The sequence below is a fragment of the Typopeltis vanoorti genome, chromosome 16, assembly GCF_054136105.1.
Source record: "Typopeltis vanoorti isolate ZY-2024b chromosome 16, IOZ_Tvanoo_1.0, whole genome shotgun sequence".
Classification (NCBI taxonomy): Eukaryota; Metazoa; Arthropoda; class Arachnida; order Uropygi; family Thelyphonidae; genus Typopeltis; species Typopeltis vanoorti.
The window spans coordinates 43,651,854-43,678,295 of NC_143564.1; the positions used below are offsets into that span (position 1 = coordinate 43,651,854).

The 26,442-nt window shown below is 38.4% G+C and overlaps 1 protein-coding gene across 1 annotated transcript in view; it reads right to left on the reverse strand.

Annotated features, from left to right (window-relative positions):
• Positions 1–26,442, reverse strand: part of LOC150097977 (transient-receptor-potential-like protein) — a 192,748-nt gene that overhangs the window by 65,610 nt on the left and 100,696 nt on the right. The window contains 1 exon segment of the mRNA XM_090406648.1: positions 5,449–5,706. Coding sequence (XP_090262774.1) covers positions 5,449–5,706 — 258 coding nt within the window.

Consider the following 26,442-nt stretch of genomic DNA (forward strand, 5'->3'; position numbering starts at 1 on the left):
GTCTTTGTATCTCACATCCCTAAAACCAGTTAACCTTAGTCAGTCTTCTCTGGACCCTTTCCAATATATCCTCATTACCATGAAAACCAAATCTGCACACAATAATCCATATGAGGCCTGATCAGGGCCTTATACACTAAGTTACCTTTGCATTAGGAACACCCCCCCACACACACTGATTTACATATTCAGTGCAATAACGAACTACAACATGATATCAATGTCATGTGCAGCTACTATGAATGGGCACACCTATCCTCTGTAGGTAATCAGTAAACATTTGACAGTAATGAGGAAACGTGGTGATATAAGCCAATATGACCATGGGCAGATAGTTAGAGCCTGGAGGGCAGGTGCCAGTATTTCAGAAACAGTTACACTTGTTGGTTGCTCCCATATTACTGTACCAAGGGTGTACCAGGATTAGATTAACCATGAACAGATATCCAGCAGAAGGGCTCACATTGGTCAGCCATGTGTGGTTGATCACCCGACACTCGCCTCTAAGTGATCATCGGGTATCATGACTGGTATTTCAGCAATGACATGCAACAGTCACACAGCTCACCCACCAGTACAACATAAGAGCAGTTTGACCCATTTCCACATGCACTATGTGCCATATCTTGCTTTGCTTGGGAGTTCACAGCCAGAGACCAACAAGGGTACCCATGATGATGGCCAGGCATCGCAAACGAATCTGGCCATCAGAATGGTGCAGCAGGAAATGGGATGCATCCTTCCAGACGACCTTCTTCTATCTGTGGAGAGTCCATTGCTGGCATTCCTTGGCCCATGCAAGGCCGTCTGGAGTGATGCATCCCATTTCCTGCTGCACCATTCTGATGGCCAGATTCGCATTTGGCATAAACAGCATGAAGGTCTATTCCCTGGTTGCATAGTTGGGGTTCAACAGGCCGGTGGAGGTGGTGTTATGGTCTGGGGAGCTATTCCCATTGGTTATCATCCTAGAAACACTGAATAATGAATGTTACAGGGACCTGTTATCCAACCATCCCATCCATATCTGCAGGAGATCTACCCGACCACAGTGCCATTTTTCAACAGGACAATGCACTTTGTCATTGTGCTCATACAACTACTGAGTGGTTAGAGGAACACGACAACAAATTCGCTACATTTCATTGGTCCCCGAACTCCCCTGACTGTAACCCAATTAAGCATATGTGGAATATGCTAGAACAGGATGTTAGAACTGCTGATCCTCCTCCACTGAATGAGCGTGAACTGACGGAATTGCTACAGCAGACTTGGGTTAAGTTACTCATGAAGTATGTTCAACACCTTGTGGAATCTGTTCCAGGAATCTGCGAGTCATGACTGCACAAAGAGGTGGACCTTTGCATTAGGAATACCACCAATATTAATAGGTGGTATTCCTAATGCAAAGCTAACTCAGTGTATAATGGAACAAAAATTTCTGTATGTTAAGGTCTTCCACATTATTGCCATTTCCATATACGAGCATTTCTGGTTGAATATCATCTACTCCAGCTGCCTTTCCACATTTCAGACTTTTGATTGCTTTTTCTACGGATATGTATTATAATAAGTTTAGTTTAATCCTTTATCCAAGTGTGAGCAAACAAAGTTTGCACCTGAAAGTATCTTCAGGACTGGGGTAAGGTAGTGCAACACCAGGCAACTCTTTGCAAAGGTGGAGAAAGATCTCACTACTCCTATCTCAGTATCTCCCATAATGCAAAGCACATCTCCTTGCAGATATGTGTAATGCTATGCATTAAGGCAAGGGCCACTACCCATACCGGTTTCAACCTTTATTGAGGTCTCGTCAGTGGGAGCCAGGCCCAGTAGTGGAGATATAAAGGCAGAAGCAGTGAGAGGTCATCCTAACCTATAGGAGTTGCCAAAGGGTGTGCAACCTTATTATTAAATTACTCCGGATTCAGAGAAAGATGTTGAGAGTTTATTTTTCGCTTGGTTAGACTATAATAAGTTTAGTTTAATCCTTTATCCAAGTGTGAGCAAACAAAGTTTGCACCTGAAAGTATCTTCAGGACTGGGGTAAGGTAGTGCAACACCAGGCAACTCGTTGCAAAAGTGGAGAAAGCTCTCACTACTCCTATCTCAGTATCTCCCATAATGCAAAGCACATCTCCTTGCAGATATGTGTAATGCTATGCATTAAGGCAAGGGCCACTACCCATACTGGTTTCGACCTTTATTGAGGTCTCGTCAGTGGGAGCCAGGCCCAGTAGTGGAGATATAAGGGCAGAAGCAATGAGAGGAGCAATTCTCCACCTTTGCAACGAGTTGCCTGGTGTTGCACTACCTTACCCCAGTCCTGAAGATACTTTCAGGTACAAACTTTGTTTGCTCACACTTGGATAAAGGATTAAACTAAACTTATTATAGTCTAACCAAGTGAAAAATAAACTCTCAACATCTTTCTTTGAATCCGGAGTAATTTAATAATAAGGTTGCACACTTTTTGGCAACTCCTATAGGTTAGGATGACCTCTCATTGCTTCTGCCTTTATATCTCCACTACTGGGCCTGGCTCCCACTGACGAGACCTCAATAAAGGTCGAAACCGGTATGGGTAGTGGCCCTTGCCTTAATGCATAGCATTACACATATCCGCAAGGAGATGTGCTTTGCATTATGGGAGATACTGAGATAGAGGTTAGAGATACTGAGATAGAGGTTAGTGAGAGCTTTCTCCACCTTTGCAACGAGTTGCCTGGTGTTGCACTACCTTACCCCAGTCCTGAAGATACTTTCAGGCACAAACTTTGTTTGCTCACACTTGAATAAAGGATTAAACTAAACTTATTATTGTCTAACCAAGTGAAAAATAAACTCTCAACATGGATATGTATTTCTGATTGCATGTCTGTTGACATTGAGTGTTTTTTACCATTGTGCTATCATCACTGCTTGCTTCATTTAACAATTTTTCAAAGTAATTACTCCATACACCAAGGATATCTTTTTCTCTAGTTTCTCTAGTTTTCATGTCACCTTTATCATCTCTAATTCCTTTTACAGCACTCTTGCCTCCATTTCTGAGCTTCTTTAACAACCTCCAGAATATCTTGCCACCTTCTTCATATTTATTGTCTACATTCTTACCAAAGTCTTCCCATGACTTTTGTTTAGCTAGTTTTACACAGTGTTAAGCTTTCTTACATTTGTTGTATTCTGTAAGAGAACAAGCTGACTTATTCGCCAGGAACTTTTTATATGCTTTCTTCTTTTCCTTCACTGCCTCTTTAAATTCCTGTGTCCACCACAGAGTTCTGATTTTTCTATCCTTGTAGACAACCATGCCACACTGGCTGAATCAATCAATGTTTTCTTCAGGTTTTGCCAGTGAATCTCCAAGGTTTGGTTCCTGTTCTCAAAAACTCTTTAAGTTTTTCTTGAATAATGTTTGTGTATTTTAATCTACAGTTCACATCTGAGAGCTGCTCAACTTTTATTTGCTTTAAAACTCTCTTACATGTTCTTCCTTTCAATATGAAATTCAATTTTATCCTGCTCAAGACTAAATGGTGATCAATTCCAATTTCAAATCCTCTGTAAATTCTAGTGTCCTGCACCAGTGAGAAAACATCACTATCAACAATAACCTAGTCAATGAGACTTTTCTTATTCCTTGCCTCTTCTCTCCATGTGAATTTGTGCATATTTTTATACTGGAACATTGTGTTAGTAATAGACAGGCCATGTCCTGAGCAGAAATCTGACAGGTATTTGCCGTTATTATTAGCTTTGCTATTTTTTCCAAATTTTCCCAAAATATTTTTGTATGTCTGACAATCATTTTCTACTCTGCCATTTAGATCCCCAACAAGGACCAACTTTTCCTTTTTCATTATGTCAGTTGCTTTCGCTAAAGCCTCAAAACATTCCTCCACTTCTGTGGGACCATACACACAAATAAGTCTCATTGTCCAGTTACCCATTCTGATATTTGCCCATATCACTCTACTTGATATTGCTTGCCATTTAAGAAGATTAGCCTCATATTTTGTGTTCAATACTATAGCTGCACCTTCTTTTCTCTGATTGTCATTACCTGAATATAGCATTTTGTATTTATTGCTCAGAAAGATCTCACCAGTTTTTGCCTTTTTTATTATTATTATTATTATTCCTGATACCTCCAAGGAGTCCGAAGACTCATCGCGGGAGGACACCTACAACTGTCTCAACCACTACACCGAACCTCTACTACGAATCGTGTCCATCAACGCCATCTACCGTTTCTACCGGTGACTGAAACAAAAAATGTTTCAGTTACCCCTATTATGTCAATCTGGTGCTTATCTAATTCCTCAGCTAGCACCATTTCTTTGCCATTCAGGCTTCTTATGTTGATAGTACTGATCTTAAACTCCAGTGATATTGAGTTGCGATATGGTTTAGGATTTGTTCCAATAGCTGACTTTTCACTGTTTTCCCTGGTTCCCCTGCGAAAACAATGTTTGCTTTGTTTTACTGGTTGACACCCCAGCTGGCATGAAATTCTCTCATGTTGTACCATCATTTTATATTTTGGTTTAAGCCAATAAAAATACAATTTGGTCAGCTAAATCCCAAATTGCCAGCCCATCCTCATTTGTTCAGTATCTAGGTAGATACCTAACAGGGTGCACCACAAGAAGTTGAGGATTGGACATTAGGTCAGAAGCCCTGGTCGGTTCTCTGCATTGCTTTAAAGGCTATGTGGAGGCCTCCTCTCAGTTATGCAGCTTTGACCCTTAAGCACCCCAGCATGTGATTAGATGTAAGTTAAATATTGAGTATTAGTGGAACCTTCCTGTTCTCTTTATCATGGATAAGAAAGCTGTGTAGTGTGAATTATACCAGTATTTATATGGCTAAGTATGATGTACTCATCAAAACATTTCAAAATGTCACCTTCTAGCCAAGCAGACAACACTGCTATCCAGTCCACAGATTGGAGAGCAGGTATGTTGTTCAAATCCTACTGAAGCACAGATGTTTATTAAAGATTTTAGGCAGTGGATGGTTTTAATTATCTAGTATAACACCACTATCCTGCTTATTGAGGCCCTTAACTGGTTGAAAAAATTCTAGGTTTGGTCTACAGAGCAGGGAATCTGGATTATCTGATCTTTATCTATCCATATTATTAAAAATTCACTGTGCGTTTACATTTTGTGTTTGCAAAATGTAAATGCACAGTGAATATTTTGCAATTTACATAAAATTTTTTACATAAAAAAAATTGTTTACATAAAAAAAGTAAAAGCAGTTGCTTTGATGAGCATGTCAAATCTTATTTAAGACCTACATGCAATTACAATCCATTGGGTTTATAAGCATATCAAAGTTTTCTTTCTTTCTTTCTTCTTGCACTTTAATAAGTATTTAGCTATGAAATAAAAGATATAAAAGATGAAAGTTTCTTTAATGTTACACAATGAAACTTACTTTGAAAATCTCCTCCATGCTAAGCAAGAATCTCTCTGTTTCTCCCAGCTAGCACCACCTCCTGGAAGACTGTAGCACTTCTGTTTTTCCATATCTGCATAGTACCACAAAAGCTGGTTGAGACCACATGCAAAGGCAAACAGCACCAAAGAATAGATGGAAAAAAACTTAATGATATCTATTACCATTCTTCCTAGAGATATCTGAAGTGGTCCAAGGTGGGGGTTGATGGAAAATATGTGGATTAACTTCAATGCTCTAAATAAATAATAGTTATACATATAAAAGGTGGCTGATCTGACATTTAAAAATTTAAATTGCATTTACTACTACTACTACTACTAAGAGAATCGTATTTTAACACTGATGGTGAAGATGAAAAAGTATTTTTAACTAGAATATCAAAAACACAGATACTTAAATTAAATAATATTAATTTCAAATATACTGAAATAAGCTCGTGAACACGCCATTATCTGAAAGCAAATTGAACAGTTGTGATGAAATTTATTATGGCATGATCATATTATCTGAAAAAAATAACATGCTGCGATATCATATTGGGAAAATCAACATCAAATTAACCACTAATTATTATCAACCAAAAGTTCACTAAGAGATTTAAGTCCTATCTAGGATGAGAAGGCATGAATCTCATGGATTACCTAAATTGGCATATATAGCAGAAAACACATGATTACTACCAAAAGTGTTCAAGATAAATTTGCTGTCTGTGAGAAACTGGAGGAGCACCCTGAAGAAAACAATTCACAACCAGAATCCAAGACCAAATAAAGCAATGCTAAAAACCAGAAAAGAAAAGAGAAAGGGGAAAAAATAATAACTAAGAAACAGTAGGTGGTGAATCATATGCTGAATTACACAACTCACAAGATTCACTACTCCTGAAATAGGGTAACTTGTATATATTCACCATATTTCTTCTCTCTCTCTCTCTCTCTATATATATATATATATATATATATATTCACTCTCATTTTCTCATATTCATTCTTAAAAGTTTTTTTTTATTTTTTTATTAAAAAAACTACACAGAAAAAAAAAAGAAATTTGGAGAGATCAGTGCAGCTTGGGAATCAGGCTAAGAAAAATCCATAGAATTTTTTGTGGCGTGTGACTAATAGAAGAAAGGATTATTATTATTATTTAACACCTCTAGGGAGTCCAAAGACTCATCAAGGGAAGGAACCTACTCTACAGCTGTCTCCATCATTCAATCCACCATCGAACTTCAACCAACACCATCGTCCACCAGCACAACCACTAGTATTTTCACAGGCAATCACAAACATCCATGCCCATGGCAGGATTCAAACCTTCAGCCTTTTGGCTGGAGAGCAGATACGCTAACCACTTGGCCAGCAAGCCATTATGAAAGATGACAAATGATAGCTCATTTGTTGTGTAAATGATAGCACATTAACTGCTGAAGTAGACATAGTTGAGACATTTGGGACCTTTGTTTTTTTTTTAACTTTTATGTTAATTATATTGTCACTGGTTGTAGGTAGATATTTCCAATTATTTTCAGATGATGTAAAGTTTGAAAAGGTTGCTAGTAATAGCGCTAATGTTTTGGCTCATCAAGAAGATTTGAATAAGCTGGAAAGGTGAGCAAATAAATGGGGATATCAATTTAATGCAGCCAAATGTAAGGTCCTGAAATTTGGGATCCATGGATGAGAGATTGCATACTCTATTGGTGGATCTATACAAGAGGAAGTGGGTGAGGTAAGGGATCTTGGGATGATTGTCAATAAAAATTTGAAGTTCAGAGCACATATTGTGTAGGTAGTGAAGGTAACCTAGAGAATTGTTGCAATGATAAGGACTTTGACCACAAGAGATAAAAGAGGAGTGATTCCATTGTGTAAAGCCCTAATAAGGCCACACCTGGATTACTGTGCTCAGATCTGGTCACCAGGATTTGAAGATAAATTAACCTTGGAGAGGATACAGAGGCAAATAACTAAAATGATATCAGGACTCTACCATGTTAGTTATGAGGATAGACTGAGGACATACAAACTACAGAGTTTGGTGGACAGAAGACAAAGGGCTGACAACTGAGACATATAAACTGTTGAGAAGTATTTAAAGGATTGACACAAGCAAGATTCTTCACATAGTAGAACATGGGGGACGAACAAGAGAAAAAGGCCATCCCTGGAAGTTGTAAAAGCAGGTGATGAAGAAGAGAGTGAGAAGTAGCTTTTTTGCATAGAGGGGGAGGGTTGGACAATAGAAGTTATTGCCTGATAAAGTGGTGGATGTGCAGATGGTGAATTGGTTTAATAAGTGGTATGATATACTATATTGCCTAAGATGGGCCTCCCACAATGCATTTTATGACTCCATGGAGGTCCAGAATAGTAATAATAATTCATCAAGATGTCATCTTTGTTAAGTATGACATCATGTAGAAGTTAAGTGTGAAGAGAATGGGAATGGAGGAACTGATGATGAATGAGAAAGATGTATATGATTAATTAAGAAACCTTTATATTAATAAGGCACCACACTAGGACTTGATGACATATCATGATATGCTTTAAGGCAGTGTTTGTCAAAGTGTGGTACACGTACCCCCTGGGATATGCGAAAGGTCGTTAGGGGGTAAATGGCAATTTTCGGCTATGCATAATTAAAGGAGTCATTATATTTTTCAACAAACAGTGCAATTAGAGACAACCAGGATAAAACGGCACTAACTAATGAATCACATCCCCCTCTCCAACAGAAACTGCTTTATACACCAAGCAAAACCATATGTTGCTGGTGGAACATATGGTTTTGCTTGACACCACCCGTGTCGTTAACGTGTTAAAACTAAGAAATATATAGTGGATGTGTTTCAGATATTATGAAATTCAGTTGAAGAAAATTAGCATTTCAACTCAACTGTTGAAATGCTAATATTGTCTTTGGTTCGTGCGATCTTTTGCTAATACCGCACCAATCATATGCAGTTCCTCGCTGCTCTATGTATCTCAAGTCTTGTAAATTACTGGTAATTTTTGCTTGAAATAATGGGAAAGAAGACGACGCTGTTTGGGTAGATGACTTTCACAATACACACAAAGAAACTGTTCTCGATGCCAAAAGTAGTGATAGCGAGTAGGAGCTTCTTGGTAAGTTCTACCATTTTCAGTTTTTTCAGAAAACTTTAGTTTCTGAAAATTCCCACACGTATCTTGCAACACGATTTTTTAGCTTTAATTTTGGGAAAAAAGTTAGAGTTATATTCGAGTAAATACAGTATTTATTTTTAGCTTTCAAATGCTTACATATGGATCATTGGTTAAAGATTGGATTTATAAAACCACAAAAAAGAGCAATATAGCAAATACAAGTAGCTGTAAGCAATAAGAAAACGTTGATATTGCATCTGGATCAAATGAAATTGACAAGGGTGTGTCGTCTGACATCTCTAGAGAACCAAAATTTAAAAATAAATCATATTTTTTGTTTACATGAACATATAAATTCAAATAAAATAGATATTTAATTTTAATTAATATTTTAAATTAATTTATCAATTTTAAATAATTAATTTTTTTAATTAATTAATTAGGGGTACTTGGTAATAATGAAAATTTAAGAATGGGGTACACTGATATCTGAAGTTTGAGAAACACTGCTTTAAGGGAACTGTCCAGGTGAGTTAACAGTCATCTTGACATAAAAGTTCAACAAGTCTTGCAATAGGACAAGTCCTAAAGGAGCAGAAAGAGAAGAAAATTATTATTATTATTACCACCCCAAGACCTCACGGAGTCAAAGACTCATCTGGGAGGTCCTTTTATCACACACACAGCTCATCATACCGTGTTTTAAACACATTCAAACTCTTTGCATACACCACATTCTCAGGCAAGGCATTCCAATCATTCACAACTCTGCACGAAAAAAACCTACCTCTCACTCCCCTACTCACACCCTTCTTTATACAGTTTCCAGGGATGACCTCTGGTTCTCCCCTGATCTCCCACTATTCTCTGTAAAACTTCTCCAGCATTGATCCTATAACAACCCCTTACCAACTTGTAGGTCTCTATCATATCTCCCCTCTTCCTCCTGTCCACCAGACTCTGCAAATTACATCTTCTCAATCTTTCCTCATACTCGACAATCCAGAGGTAAGAAACTACCTTAGTCAGTCTCCTTTGGACCCTTTCCAACATCTCTTCATCCTTCTGAAAACCCGGTGACCAAATCTGGGCACAATAGTCCATGTGTGGCCTAATCAAAGCCTCATAGAACAGAACAAGAACCTCCCTACTTCTACACGTCAGTATCCTCTGCATCATTCCCAGAAGCCTTTGTGTTGTCTTCACAATTTTGCCGATGTGTCCCCTAAATTTTAGATCCCTATCCACTATCATACCCAGATCTCTTATTTCTTCTACCTCCAACTATATATTCTCACCAAGCATAAATTCTGCATCCCATCTTTGTTTTCCAAATTTTAAAACCTTACATTTTGCAACATTGAACTCACATCCCCATTTGCTAGCCCAATCACTCAATCTATTCAAGTCTTCCTGTAAGGCCACAACATCTTCACTACACTTCATGGTTCGTCCCAACTTTGCATCATCTGCAAACAACTGAATATCTCCATCCAAATCTTCACCTTTTTCATTAATATACAAATTAAACAGTAATGGACCTAAAACAGACCCCTGAGGCACTCCACTAGTGACTTTCCTTTTCCTGGATATCGCTCCCCCATACACAACTTGTTGATACCTATCACATAGCCAGTCTCCAATCCAATGCACCAATATAATATCCAACCCCATCTGCTCTAGTTTGACTGTCAACCTATCATGAGGTACTCTATTAAAAGCTTTTGCGAAATCCAAGTATATTACTGTGTATCCTTTTCCTCTGTCCAAGGAAGCAGTCACTTCATTGTAATAAGTAAGTAGATTACTAAAACATGACCTCCCTTTAGCAAATCCATGCTATCCATCAAAGATAATACCATTGTTATCAACCCAACTCTGGATCCTGGTTCTCACAAGCTTCTCCAACAACTTAACCACAACACCTGACACAGAGATAAGCCTATAGTTTGATGCTTGAGTTCGATCACCTCCTTTATGAAGTGGCACAATCTTGCCCTCCTTCCACTCCTTAGGAACTTGACCCAGTGCAAGACTCTTATTAAAAAAAATATGTCAAGGCAGGTGTCAACTCTCTGGCACATTCCTTCAGAATACGTGGTGATATATTATCAACTCCCACAGCCTTATTAACATCTATTTTACTCAACTCCCCATACACCTCTTACTCACCTACAGTCAGTCTCTTCTCCCGATCATCAACTGCTCTCAATCCCTCAATGAAGTCACATTCACAAGATTGAAAGATCTTTATCAGCTGCTCATTAAGTATCTCCACCACACATTCTGCATCAGCTGTCTTTATACCATTTTCTCCAATCAATGTCATCCTTCCATAATTATTCTTTCTTTTGCTGGCTACATATCGAAAGAACTCCCCAGGATTCTTTTTGGCTTCATTAGCCAACTGCTGTTCATACCTCTCTTTAGCTACCCTCACCAACCCAAGTCACCCTCCTTGCCTGGTCTTTGTAGACCTCATGGAATTGGTTATTTCCACTTCTCTTATGCTGCCTCCACAATGCCCTTTTTCTCTGTATCGCATGCTTAATCTCTTTATTCATCCATCTCACACCCATCTTATTTAACCTTCTCACCCTTGGAATACATTTAGACAGTTTTTGAAACATCTACTAAACAGTTTTTGAAAATCCCCCAAGCTGCATTGATCTCTTTACCAGCTAACTCCTCATTCCACCCTACACCTGCAAGCTGTCTCCTGAGCTCTTCATAATCACCTCCCCCCCTTGTTGTTCCACATATAGCCTTTTCTCACAGAGGTCCTCACACTGCTGGCAACCACCCAGGTAATCACCTCATGGTCACTCTCATCAATTGGTGGATGATTTGACACATCATTTATAATTACATCCTCTGGTGAGATGACCAAATCCAAGACCCTCAATCCTCGTGTGCCCTCTGTTACATACTGTCTGAGGTAGTTATCCCTCAAAAACTCAAGAAACTCATTTTCTTTATTCCAGTTGCTATCTCATCATTCCAGCCTATATTGCCATAATTAAAATCACCCATAATGATCACCCTTTTCTTATTTACTTGGCTAATTTGATTGTACATTTCATTATCACCACCATCAACATTACCTAGTCTATAACAACATCCCACCAAGTATTTGATTCCATTCACCTCTATCTCACACCATACTGCTTCAAAACTACTCGCACTATTTCCCTCTTGCATCTCTACTTTATATGGACATAACTCTTTCTCTATCATCAATAGCACTCCCCCTACCTTTTTACCCCTTCTGTCCTCACGAAACACATCATACCCTTCCATCTCTATTCCTTTCAGGATGTCATCCTCTTCCAACCATGTTTCGCTTATTCTGACAATCTTTGGGTGATCGTTCTACTTCACTGTGGAGATGACTGAGGCTTTGAATTTTAGGTCGATCTGTGTGACTGGAGTTGTGGTTATTATATTGGAGAGGTGAGGAAAGGATCTAGAATTGGGTTGGTAGCAGGAGATACACAGAATTTTATGTATGTTATTTCAGGAGAGAGAAATAAAAGACTAAACTGATATCACACTGATTCAGTTTCACAACAAGCAAGCTAACTGTACTAGTAACACATAATATTTAGAAAAGACTAATAATGTTGCACACACATATAATTCACATTTTATTTGATGACTAACAATGCGGTGTGTAGAATGTATGAGATTTGCATGTGCCAGTTTTTTTTTTTTTAATATAAAAGGCAGTCAAATTTGAAGTAGGATCATGCCTTGCTAAACTAGTTACAATATTTTTAAACATCTCTGATGATCTAGTCATCTTCCATCAAAAGACACACTCATATCTTGGACATTCTACATGTCACATTACTTGACATCATAATACATGAATCATAATATGAATGCACACAATTTTTTGTGTATTTGAAATATTTTATATTACTGATTCTATCAACTTTGTAAGTTCAGTTCAATACTGCTAAGGAAAATTTTGAAATTTAAAAGGCTAAGATAGCCTACAGAATAGATATACAATTGAATATCATAAATAAAAATAATCAGATTAAAAAAGTCAGCTAATGTCTTTTATTCCTTTTAAAGGGAGTAGGCAAGGTCATTTTAGCCTTATATAACTTTTGGAGACTGAGAGGACAGTTCAGTCTCCACGAGTAGCAATCAGAGATAGCTGGCCGAAGACTATCACTAATTATTAGTGACATTCTATGAAGAGACGATTGACATGTGTCTCCACCCCACAGGCCCTAATTCTAATACAATGTTATTGTCTGAAATGGTGGGTTCTATGGTCAGTTTTCTTGAGCTTATGAAATGAAAAACCCAAGTTTCTGGGAAAAAAAAAATCCACTTGCCCATGTCAGAGATCAACTAACTCGGGAACCGGTCAAAGAAAGGCTTAGGAAAAGTTCCTCTAGTTGAAGATTAGACTAGAACTTATGTCTTCCTTCCAGGCAGCCTAGTGTGGAGGATACAAATGCCACTTCCACTAAGCTACACAGCTACATAAAAATGAAGAGGTAACAATTATATGTAGAAGGCCTTGATCAAGCTGTATAATGAATATCTGTGCATAAAAACCTGGTTTAAAAGAAATGAGGATATATTAGTGAGTTCAGAGAAGATTGACCATGGTGGTTTCAGGTCTTGGATATGAAGATAGGTTGAGATAATGCTATTTGCACATCTTCATGTATAGGAGATATGACTGAGAAGTATAAGTTAGTATGGAGTTGTTATCAGATTAATGGGGAATATTCATAAACTGAAGGGAAAGAGGGGTAGAAAAAGAAGCCATCTCTGTGTAAAGAGAGTTTGAGCAAGGACATATTCTTTGCTCAAACTCTCTTGGTAAGTGGAAAGCAATGGCTCAGCGCATGATGAATGCAGAAACAGTGAACAAGTTTAAGGCATAGTTCTATCAGCTTTTTGTGGCAGTGGGCTTCATTTACAGACTTTTGAACTCCATTAAGTCTGATATTAATAATCAGAAAGAATGTGCAACAGAACTAAATAATATATAATTATACATAAATTTCAACAGTATTAAAATTAGCTAATTTATTAAATGTTATAAAGCAAATCTAATTTATGCATAATTAGATCTAATTAATATGTTTATATATTAATTAATTATTAAAAACCCTATTACACATTCAGTATTATGGGTGGCATAAGGATCACTTCATCTGGAAAATCTGCACTAGAGACCAAAGATGGAACTTATATGTTTATATAGTAATTAATTATTAAAAACCCTATTACACATTTAGTATTATGGGTGGCATAAGGGTCACTTAATCTGGAAAATCTCCACTAGAGACCAAACATGGAACTTATTCAAGCTACTTGCCTCCAAAAAGCAGAGTAATGGTGGTGATGGTGACTGTCTATCAAGAATGATGAAATTCTTCACCCACCTAAAGACATTCACAAGATATTCGAGAGATATCGAGAGATATTGGTTGGAGAGTGGCAGCATATATATATAGCTAATAAATATAGCCAATCAGATTGGCTATATTTATTTAAACTTCTCGTAGACAAGCTTATACATTGGTTATGCATTACTAAATCACTTAAGGAAATGACAACGTATATAAGAATATAAATTAAATTACACTTTAATAAATATTTCCAATATTTCGGCAAAGTTACGTTGCCATCTTCAAAAGGAACTTCCAAAAGGGCATGTGCATGTAGGCACTACAACACAGTAACTGAGAATGAAGTGAGGAAGCTATTCTTCTCCTAAAAGTCCTGATGGTGCCCCCCCCCCCCCACCAAACGGGCTATGTTGGTGTTCTTGGCCGTTGGACTGAAGGTCTGCTGATGTAAGCCTCCCAAATTTGGGGAAGTCTCATGCAACCAAATTTGTTGAGGTTTGGAGAGTTTCTTAGGGCTGAGGCCGATTTCACAAATAGTCTTTCGAATTTGAACTTGCTACAGTGTATTATTGTAACTTTCTTCCACTGTATTCTGTGGTGTGTATCCAGAGCATGGTCTGCAAGATCCGAGTGGCTGTACTTGTGAAACCGGATGTAGTCCTTGTGTTCCGAAATTCTGATATTAGCTCTCCTGCCTGTTTGGCCAAAGTAAGACAGTTTACAGCTTCAAGGGACCTAGTATACACCGGGTAGGTCTATGGGGAAGTGGCTGGTGTTTAGTGGAGTGAATAAGGAATGCCAATTTTCTGTATGGTCTGTAACAGGGGGTCAAGTCATTTTTTTTTAAGATTTTGGTAATTTTTTCCGAGGTGCCTCGGATGTAGGGAATGGTGATGGATTTAGAGTAATCTTTGTTGTGAAAGGGGGGGGGGGTTGTTGGTACATTGATGATGTGTTCACTATTTGGCCACATGGCTCTGATACACTCCTCTCCTTCTTAACACACTTAAACAACCAACACCCCAGAATCAAGTTAACTCTGGAAAAAGAGGAGAACAACAGCCTCCCTTTCCTAGACACTAGTCACCAGCCAACCTGATGGAACCTTGGTTTTCTCATTTTATAGAAAACCCACCCATACAGGCAGGTACATTCACCAACAATCCTCCCCCTTCACAACAATATGGGGTGGTGAAAACACTATATAACAGGGCTAAACTAATCTGTTCAAACGACAAGGCCCTAAACACTGAACTAAATCACATCCTCAACACTTTCTCAGCCAATGGCTACCCCCCCCCCCATAAAATCCAAAAAATATTGAAACCAACAAACCACAACCCCCCCCCCTTCACAACAAGGATTATCCTAAATCCATCACCATTCCCTACATCCGAGGCACCTTGGAAAAAATTAACAAAATCTTAAAAAACATGACTTGACCTCCTGTTACAGACCATACAGAAAATTGGCATCCTTTATCTGCTCCACTAAAGACCAACCACTTCCACTAGACCTACCTGGTATATACCAGGTCCCTTGCAGCTGTAAACTGTCTTACTTTGGCCAAACAGGCAGTACAACAAATATCAGAATTTCGGAACACAAGGACTACATCCGGTTTCACAAGTACAGCCACTTAGGTCTTGCAGGCCATGCTCTGGATACACACCACAGAATATGGCGGAAGAAAGCTACAATAATACACCGTAGCAAGTTCAAATTCGAAAGGCTATTCTTGGAATCAGCCTCAGCCCTAAGAAACTCTCCAAACCTCAACAAATTTGATTGCATGAGACTTCCCCAAATTTGGGAGGCTTACATCAGCAGACCTTCAGCCCAACAGCCAAGAACACCTATATAGCCCACTTGGGGACACCATCAGGACTTTTAGGAAATTACACTTTAATAAATATTCTGATATTTTGGCAACGTCACGTTGCCATCTTCAAAAGGAACTTAATAAAGGCACGTGCACGTAGGCAATACAACACAGTAACTGAGAATGAAGTGAGGAAGTTATTGTGTTGTAGTCCCTACATGCACGTGCCTTTTTGTAAGTTCTTTTTGAAGATGGCAACGTGACATTGCCAAAATATCGGAAATATTTATTAAAGTGTAATTTAATTTATATTCTTATATACATTGTCAATTCCTTAAGTGATTTAGTAAATTATTTAAACTTATTGGTTTCATTTTAATTAAATATATATTTTTACAGGCCTCCAATGCAATCAGAAGATGTTCTGGGAGGCCAAACACTGGTCATGCAAAATATCTCCTTTTCACTTTGTTACTCACATGCCCTCTCGTTCTCTGTGCAATAATTCCACTGTATCTGATAGACTCATTTCACTAACTTATATGTTCAAATCACATCACCTCTTCTCCTATCTACGAAGCTCAGCAGACCACATTCCCTTAATGTGCTATGTACTCAATGTTCAAAAGTCCTGCAACAGTCTTAGTTGCTTGCCTCTGCAATATCTCCTTTTCACTTTGTTACTCACATGACCTCTCGTTCTCTGTGCAATAATTCCACTGTATCTGATAGACTCATTTCACTAACTTATATGTTCAAATCACATCACCTCTTCTCCTATCTACGAAGCTCAGCAGACCACATTCCCTTAATGTGCTATGTACTCAATGTTCAAAAGTCCTGCAACAGTCTTAGTTGCTTGCCTCTGCTCTCTGTGTTTTTTTTTTTTTTTATCACCCATACAACCAGATGACGAGATCTGTGCATAGAAATCCAAGTGTGACCTGATTAGTGCCGTATTACAGTGAAACTATCACATCATTATCGCTGCTTTGCTGCCCTGATTGGCTGAGTGGTTATTGTACCAGCAGGCTGCAGATTCAAATCCTGCAATAGACATGAATATTTCTGATTGTCATTAGACTGTATGTGAATTTCAATGTCCAGTGTGTGACCAATGCCCAGCTTACTGGAGACCCAAAGTGGCTTGAGAAAGTTCCATATTTGGTCTCTAGAGCAGGGTTTCCAGACTATTTAAAAATATATATATATAAAAATGATAAAAAATTCCTTAGCCTTTTTATTTCAGGGTCATTTGCATGATAGCAAATTTTCTAGGTAATTTTTATAACTTTCACATGAGTCCTCTCAGCTTCAGTTCTCTATCCAACAAGATTCCTAGATTGCTCACCTCCTCCTCCTACTGAACAAAGTTACTCCAATATAATAATTTCATTCCACTTTCTCTGGTTAAAATACATGACTTTATGCTTAGCAACACTAAAGTGGTGGCCTTATTCTTTGGTCCAAAGTACCAACCTATTGAAATCTAGTTGTAACATCGCATTAGTATTACTTCCAAGACTTCATGGACTTCAAAGACTCATTACAGGAGGTTGATCCCTTTAGCATTAGAGCTTCCTGACATTGCCGTTCCTAATTTAGCATCATCAGCAGACAACTGATTATCATCCCTCAATCTTGAATTATATAATTCATATCTAAATTAAAGAACAGTGGTCTTAGAATAGAACCCCACGTTACTCCACCTGTCACCATTCTTTTTTGGGATACTATACCTCTGGACATCAACTCAGACATCCTGAAGTCTCACCCTTTTTGGAATCCCTCATCCTGTACAAACCAGAAGATGGCAATCACAGTAGACTATGCAAACAATTTTGGTAATACATATTATTATTATTATTATTATTCAGGCCTCCATGGAGTCGAAAGACTCATCGTGGGAGATCCTTCCTAAGAACATAAAGTCTGTCAAGACTCATCGAGGGGAGGTCCCCTCTAAGAAACACAAAGTCTATCATACCAGGAGGAACAACTGGTCAAGAATATGTGAAACCATCAGTAGGCTGAACTGTTAAACTCCATCTGACATCTACCAGTTGGCTCAGGATAGAGAGACTTGGAATAGCATAATTTGCAATATTTAATTTTTAATATAAATCTCTTTTTCCCTTTCACATTGTATCATATTGTGAATAAACTATGATGATGATGATACCTCTGTATATATACACAATGCATCTGTCATTCTATCAGCCAACTATCCCTGTAACAAAGTTACCAGCTGATCTATCTTGGTCAATTTCAACAGTAGTTTGTCATGTGGTACTCTACCAAATGCTTTAGCAAAACCCCAGAAAAAAAAAAAATCGTTATATAAGTATGTTGTCTATCTAATACACTTCTCACTATATTAAAAAATATGATGCAAGATCCGTTTAGCAAATGCTGCTAAAGACTTCTATTCTGCTTGATCAAGGTTTATATTTACTGCACTAGAGAGAATCGAGTGACAGATTCTCCTATGAGTCCAGTGGCACTAACATGTATGAGTGTGCATATGCTTGTCTGCATGTGTACACATTAAAAACAATTTCCCATCAAATCTTGGCATTGTCCCATGGCTCAGTCTCCATTTTGGCATTTTTCTTCAAGTTGTCTTCGAAGATGGTGTCCTTGTTCCCTCTGGGCAAATATTAGGTCTGGTTGACCACGTATGCATGATTGGGGCAAGTATCTTTGAACTTGTTGTTGATCGCTTTTATTAATTTAGATGTGCTTATCGGTATGTCACAAGTCACTTTTACGAGGTGTAGAAAGTTCATTCCATCCATACTTTTATTTAAGAGTTCAAAACAATGGCACCTGACGATATTTTTAGAAGTAATGTTGCATTATTCTGATAATTTGATTATGTCTTCTTTTGGTGATTTCTGTTTTCTGTCACAAAGTTCAAAATAACGGAGTTGAATTTTTTGTTTTTAGTCTCCATCGAGTTGTGTACCGTAGATGCAATTAGATCGCGAAGTTCATTTTCAAGCCAGGGTGAGCTTCTGTTGCAATGTTGATCATCAGTTAGTTTGAGCTTAGCTTCCAGTGCTCGTATTTTTAAATAAAAAGTTTTGTTCATAGCAACGATGTGCTGATTGAGGATTTGGACTCATTTGCCTAAGTTCAGGAGCTGTTTTACAGAATGGAGAAAGAGTGAACAGAAAAGGGCTGGTTGAGGTCGATAAATAGCTTGTGCACCAATTCATCTATTTTTGCACAAGGAAGTATTTAGCCAGAGGCAATGGAACATGCATAATATACCTTTTTTTTTTTTTATTGGTGACATAAATTTTACAACAGTGGCGCATTATGGGTTTGTTGGTTATCGATGGCGCTGCACTGGCAAGACACGGAGTGCTTGTTCATTGTTGCTTTTTTTTTGCCACCATCTTTACTTTGTACAGTAGGCATGGGCTTTTACACATGACTGATTTTTAACTGGCAAGGTAATTGATTTAATGCACTATAAGTAATTACAGTTTAATTACTCTTTAAAGAGTAATTAAACTGTAATTACTCTTTAAAGTAATTACAGTTTAATTACTTAGTAACCACTGTTAAGTTTTTTGTTTAATGATTAATTTGAATGAAAAACACAACAATAAAATGCAGGAACACAAGTTTAGAGTAGCTTATTCACAGACACCGATCATTTTCTTGATATTCTGGATAATCAGGTGCTACATGGTGGAATTTTTATGGAATGGACCTGTGTTACTATCAAGACAACAATTCCCCATGCCACAATGCTGCAGCTGTTATGGAATGGCATGAAGAGATGGGGTGTTAAAACAACTGCCCTGGTCTGTGCAGTCCTGACCTCAACCCCATCAAACAGAGGCAAATTGGAGAGATGATTGAGGTCCAGAGCAGCACATCCTCGATCTGTTGCCATAATCAGTGCTGCTTTGAAGGAGGAATGGAGACAAATTCCACCTGATGTCTGCTGCACATTGGTGGAAAGCCTCCCTTAAAGGGTGCAGAAGGTGATCAAAGTCAAAGGTGTACATACCCGATATTAGGGTTTGCCTGCTGGTATCAATTGTAAATTGCTAAAGTGTCTGGACAATTATTGGTAGATAGTGTACAATACTAGTACTTTCCACTTCCACTCTTACTGCACACAATTCCTCTGATATCAACAGTATCCTTTCCTCTTCGGCTTCCATTTTCTTCTTCCTATTCTCTGGAAGCTATATCCCTCAAAATCTTTCCCAAGAGTATATCATCCTCACTCAACCATTTCACATAACTATTATCTTTGGGAATGGTTAATTAATGAAACAAAACCAACTCCTTTATTTTTGATACCTTGCATTAGTATAAAAAACATAACAATCCCAATCTTTCAGACTATCCCTCCCTCTAGTGGCAATATTGCCTCTCACTCTCATTTCCCTGTTCCTTTGTTTGTGCATTCCAGCAGTCTGTGCTCTGCCATAATCACTTTCTTACCTTTGTATCTATCTTTCATCTGTCCTTCCACAACCTGGTTCTCAATCTCTTCTCTCTTTATGATCTTCAGACATTTTATCTTGACTCTATGCACTCTCGGTAAACAACAGTTATTTCAAATATACCAAACGCATTCAAATCCTCTCCATCTACCATAAAACATTCCGACTTCCCTCCAGACATACATTCGCAGATTCCCGTACCCCCCTTTGCTTCACACAAATCAGCTATCTTACTCCATTATTTTTGCTTTCCTTCTCAGTTCACTAAGGAGAGCAATGCATTTTCCCTACAGCATTATCATTCTTCACCCCTTTGCAATAACTTCCTCATATCCACATTACTTTTTCAGTTTTCAAGTCATTGGTGTCCATAACTTCCACACTCTAATGCCCATTCACTCCTTCCAAGCAAAGCCTTACCTATTTACTATGCCACCTGGAAAACAAGTTTTATGCATTCTGTTATTTACAAGACCTCTAATGACTGATACAATAAGGTCTGATCGTTCTTTGATCCCCTCTTCATCTTGCTAATTTCCTTCCTCTCATAATCAGTTGCTTATTTAAGTATTCATTTTCATCCTCCATGCACTTTATTTTCATCGCCTCTAAGTTCTTTCAATTTATTTTCATTACTATCATTACCATCATTTGCATCCATTTTGTGATTACTTTTGGTCAAGTTTTCTCATTTTTTGAACACTCCATTCTGTCAGCATATTTCTCACTCTCTCACACACACGCATGCACGCACGTGCACACACACATACACACACACACAAATACTTTCATTCCTTCCATTCAACCTCAGTCCACAAACATTTCACATGTTTGGTGCATACACAAGAGCTTTTCCATTGTATCCACTGAGAGAAAACCCACTACAAACCTTACAAAATCATCTTCTAGTTGAAACTTTTCATATGGTAACTTAACAGACACCAATATTGGAATTTTGACAACTAACAGTAAAATCAAACAACAACCACGAATAAAACGTGAAGACTACAAACATTACAGAACAATGACTATATCTAATCTAAAAAATATAATGAAGCATTGTTACAAAAAAGGAGAGAGAGAAATAGCTACACAATTATTATTATTATTATTATTAAAAAAGACCTCATGGAGTCAAAGACTCATCTGGGAGGTCCTTTTATCACACACACATCTCATCATACCGTGTCTTAAACACACTCAAACTCAAACTCCTTGCAGACACCACACTCTCAGGCAAGGCATTCCAATCATTCACAACTCTGCACGAAAAAAACCTGCCTCTCACTCCCCTACTCACACCCTCTTTATACAGTTTCCAGGGATGACCTCTGGTTCTCCCCTGATCTCCCACTATTCTCTGTAGAACTACTCCACCATTGATCTTATAGCAACCCCTTACCAACTTGTAGGTCTCTATCATATCTCCCCTCTTCCTCCTGCCCACCAGACTCTGCAAATTACATCTTCTCAATCTTTCCTCATACTCAACATTCCAGAAGTCAGAAACTACCTTAGTCAGTCGCCTTTGGACCCTTTCCAACATCTCTTCATCCTTCTGAAAACCCGGTGATCAAATTTGGGCACAAAAGTCCATGTGTGGCCTAATCAAAGCCTTATACAATGGAACAAGAATCTCCCTACTTCTACACGTCAGTATCCTCTGCATCATTCCCAGAAGCCTTAGTGTTGTCTTCACAATTTTGGAGATGTGTCCCCTAAATTTTAGATCCTTATCCACTATCACCCCCAGATCTCTTATTTCCTCTACTTCCAACAATATATTCTCACCAAGCATAAATTCTGCATCCCATCTTTGTTTTCCAAATTTTAAAACCTTACATTTTGCAACATTGAACTCACATCCCCATTTGCTAGCCCAATCACTCAATCTATTCAAGTCTTCCTGTAAGGCCACAACATCTTCACTACACCTTCATGGTTCGTCCCAACTTTGCATCATCTGCAAACAACTGAATATCTCCATCCAAATCTTTGCCAATATCATTAATATACAAGTTAAATAGTAATGGCCCTAAAACAGATCCCTGAGGCACTCCACTAGTGACTTTCCTTTTCCTGGATATCGCTCCCCCATACACAACTTGCTGATACCTATCACATAGCCAGTCTCCAATCCAATGCACCAATATAATATCCAACCCCATCTGCTCTAGTTTGACTGTCAACCTATCATGAGGTACTCTATTAAAAGCCTTTGCGAAATCCAAGTATATTACTGTGTATCCTTTTCCTCTGTCCAAGGAAGCAGTCACTTTATTGTAATAAGTAAGTAGATTACTAAAACATGACCTCCCTTTAGCAATTTTAGATTTGCTGTCCATCAAAGATTATACCATTGTTGTCAACCCAACTCTGGATCCTAGTTCTCACAAGCTTCTCCAACAACTTAACCACAACACCTGACACAGAGATAAGCCTATAGTTTGATGCTTGAGTTCGATCACCTCCTTTATGAAGTGGCACAATCTTGACCTCCTTCCACTCTTTAAGAACTTGAGCAAGTGCAAGACTCGTATTAAAAAAAATATGTCAAGGCAGGTGTCAACTCTCTGGCACATTCCTTCAGAATACGTGGTGATATTTTATCAAGTCCCACAGCCTTATTTATATCTAGTTTACTCAACTCCCCAAACATCTCTTGCTGACTTACAGTCAGTCTCTCCTCCCCATCATCAACTGCTCTCAATCTCTCAATGAAGTCTCATTCACAAGATTGAAAGATCTTTATGAACTGCTCATTAAGTATCTCCACCACACATTCTGCAACAGCTGTCTTTATACCATTTCCTCCAATCAATGTCATTCTTCCATAATCATTATTTCTTTTGCTGGCTACATATCGAAAGAACTCCCTAGAATTCTTTTTGGCTTCATTAGCTAACAGCTGTTCATACCTCTCTTTAGCTACTCTCACCAACCACGTCACCCTCCTTGCCTGGTCTCTGTAGACCTCATGAAATTGGTTACTTCCGCTTCTCTTATGCTGCCTCCACAATGCCCTTTTTACTTAACAACTTAACAGACACCAATATTGGAATTTTGACAACTAACAGTAAAATCAAACAACAACCACGAATAAAACGTGAAGACTACAAACATTACAGAACAATGACTATATCTAATCTAAAAAATATAATGAAGCATTGTTACAAAAAAGGAGAGAGAGAAATAGCTACACAATTATTATTATTATTATTATTAAAAAAGACCTCATGGAGTCAAAGACTCATCTGGGAGGTCCTTTTATCACACACACATCTCATCATACCGTGTCTTAAACACACTCAAACTCAAACTCCTTGCAGACACCACACTCTCAGGCAAGGCATTCCAATCATTCACAACTCTGCACGAAAAAAACCTGCCTCTCACTCCCCTACTCACACCCTCTTTATACAGTTTCCAGGGATGACCTCTGGTTCTCCCCTGATCTCCCACTATTCTCTGTAGAACTACTCCACCATTGATCTTATAGCAACCCCTTACCAACTTGTAGGTCTCTATCATATCTCCCCTCTTCCTCCTGCCCACCAGACTCTGCAAATTACATCTTCTCAATCTTTCCTCATACTCAACATTCCAGAAGTCAGAAACTACCTTAGTCAGTCGCCTTTGGACCCTTTCCAACATCTCTTCATCCTTCTGAAAACCCGGTGATCAAATTTGGGCACAAAAGTCCATGTGTGGCCTAATCAAAGCCTTATACAATGGAACAAGAATCTCCCTACTTCTACACGTCAGTATCCTCTGCATCATTCCCAGAAGCCTTAGTGTTGTCTTCACAATTTTGGAGATGTGTCCCCTAAATTTTAGATCCTTATCCACTATCACCCCCAGATCTCTTATTTCCTCTACTTCCAACAATATATTCTCACCAAGCATAAATTCTGCATCCCATCTTTGTTTTCCAAATTTTAAAACCTTACATTTTGCAACATTGAACTCACATCCCCATTTGCTAGCCCAATCACTCAATCTATTCAAGTCTTCCTGTAAGGCCACAACATCTTCACTACACCTTCATGGTTCGTCCCAACTTTGCATCATCTGCAAACAACTGAATATCTCCATCCAAATCTTTGCCAATATCATTAATATACAAGTTAAATAGTAATGGCCCTAAAACAGATCCCTGAGGCACTCCACTAGTGACTTTCCTTTTCCTGGATATCGCTCCCCCATACACAACTTGCTGATACCTATCACATAGCCAGTCTCCAATCCAATGCACCAATATAATATCCAACCCCATCTGCTCTAGTTTGACTGTCAACCTATCATGAGGTACTCTATTAAAAGCCTTTGCGAAATCCAAGTATATTACTGTGTATCCTTTTCCTCTGTCCAAGGAAGCAGTCACTTTATTGTAATAAGTAAGTAGATTACTAAAACATGACCTCCCTTTAGCAATTTTAGATTTGCTGTCCATCAAAGATTATACCATTGTTGTCAACCCAACTCTGGATCCTAGTTCTCACAAGCTTCTCCAACAACTTAACCACAACACCTGACACAGAGATAAGCCTATAGGTTGATGCTTGAGTTCGATCACCTCCTTTATGAAGTGGCACAATCTTGACCTCCTTCCACTCTTTAAGAACTTGAGCAAGTGCAAGACTCGTATTAAAAAAAATATGTCAAGGCAGGTGTCAACTCTCTGGCACATTCCTTCAGAATACGTGGTGATATTTTATCAAGTCCCACAGCCTTATTTATATCTAGTTTACTCAACTCCCCAAACATCTCTTGCTGACTTACAGTCAGTCTCTCCTCCCCATCATCAACTGCTCTCAATCTCTCAATGAAGTCTCATTCACAAGATTGAAAGATCTTTATGAACTGCTCATTAAGTATCTCCACCACACATTCTGCAACAGCTGTCTTTATACCATTTCCTCCAATCAATGTCATTCTTCCATAATCATTATTTCTTTTGCTGGCTACATATCGAAAGAACTCCCTAGAATTCTTTTTGGCTTCATTAGCTAACAGCTGTTCATACCTCTCTTTAGCTACTCTCACCAACCACGTCACCCTCCTTGCCTGGTCTCTGTAGACCTCATGAAATTGGTTACTTCCGCTTCTCTTATGCTGCCTCCACAATGCCCTTTTTCTCTGTATCGCATGCTTAATCTCTTTATTCATCCATCTCACACCTACCTTATTTAACCTTCTCACCCATGGAATACATTTAGACATTGCGTCTACTAAATAGTTTTTGAAAATCCCCAAGCTGCACTGATCTCTTTTCCAGCTAACTCCTCATCCCATGCTACACCTGCAAGCTGTCTCCTGAGCTCTTCATAATCACCCCCCCCCCTTGTAGTTCCACATATACCCTTTTTTCACAGGGGTCCTTGTGAAAAAAATCTGCTGGCAACCATCCAGATAATCACCTCATGGTCACTTTCACCAATTGGTGGATGATTTGTCACCTCATTTATAATTACATCCTCTGATGAGATGACCAAATCCAAGACCCTTAATCCTCGTGTGCCCTCTGTTACATACTGTTTGAGGTAGTTATCCCTCAAAAACTCAAGAAACTCATTTTCTTTACTTCCAGTTGCTATCTCTTCATTCCAGTCTATATTGCCATAATTAAAATCACCCATAATGATCACCCTTTTCTTATTTGCTTGGCTTATTTGACTATACATTTCACTATCACCACCATACACATTACCAGGTCTATAACAACATCCCACCAAGTATTTGATTCTATTCACCTCTATCTCACACCATACTGCCTCAAAACCACTGGCCCTATTTCTCTCTTGCATCTCTACTTTGTATGGACATAACTCTTTCTCTATTATCAATAGCATTCCCCCTCCCTTTTTACCCCTTCTATCCTTACGAAACACATCATACCTTTCCATCTCTATTCCTGTCAGGATGTCGTCCTCATCTAACCAAGTCTCACTTATTCCGACAATCTTTGGATGAACAGACGCAATTAGTGCAACCATTTTATCCGCCTTGTTTCTTATACTTCTAGCATTGGTATACAAACACAACAGCTGATTTCTGGATCTATAGCTAGTTCCACTGATACCACTCACTCGATGTGATATCTCCATGCTGGACTGGGGCCATTTCCCTTTCTGCTTCTTCATTTTAGAACCCTTTGCAATTCC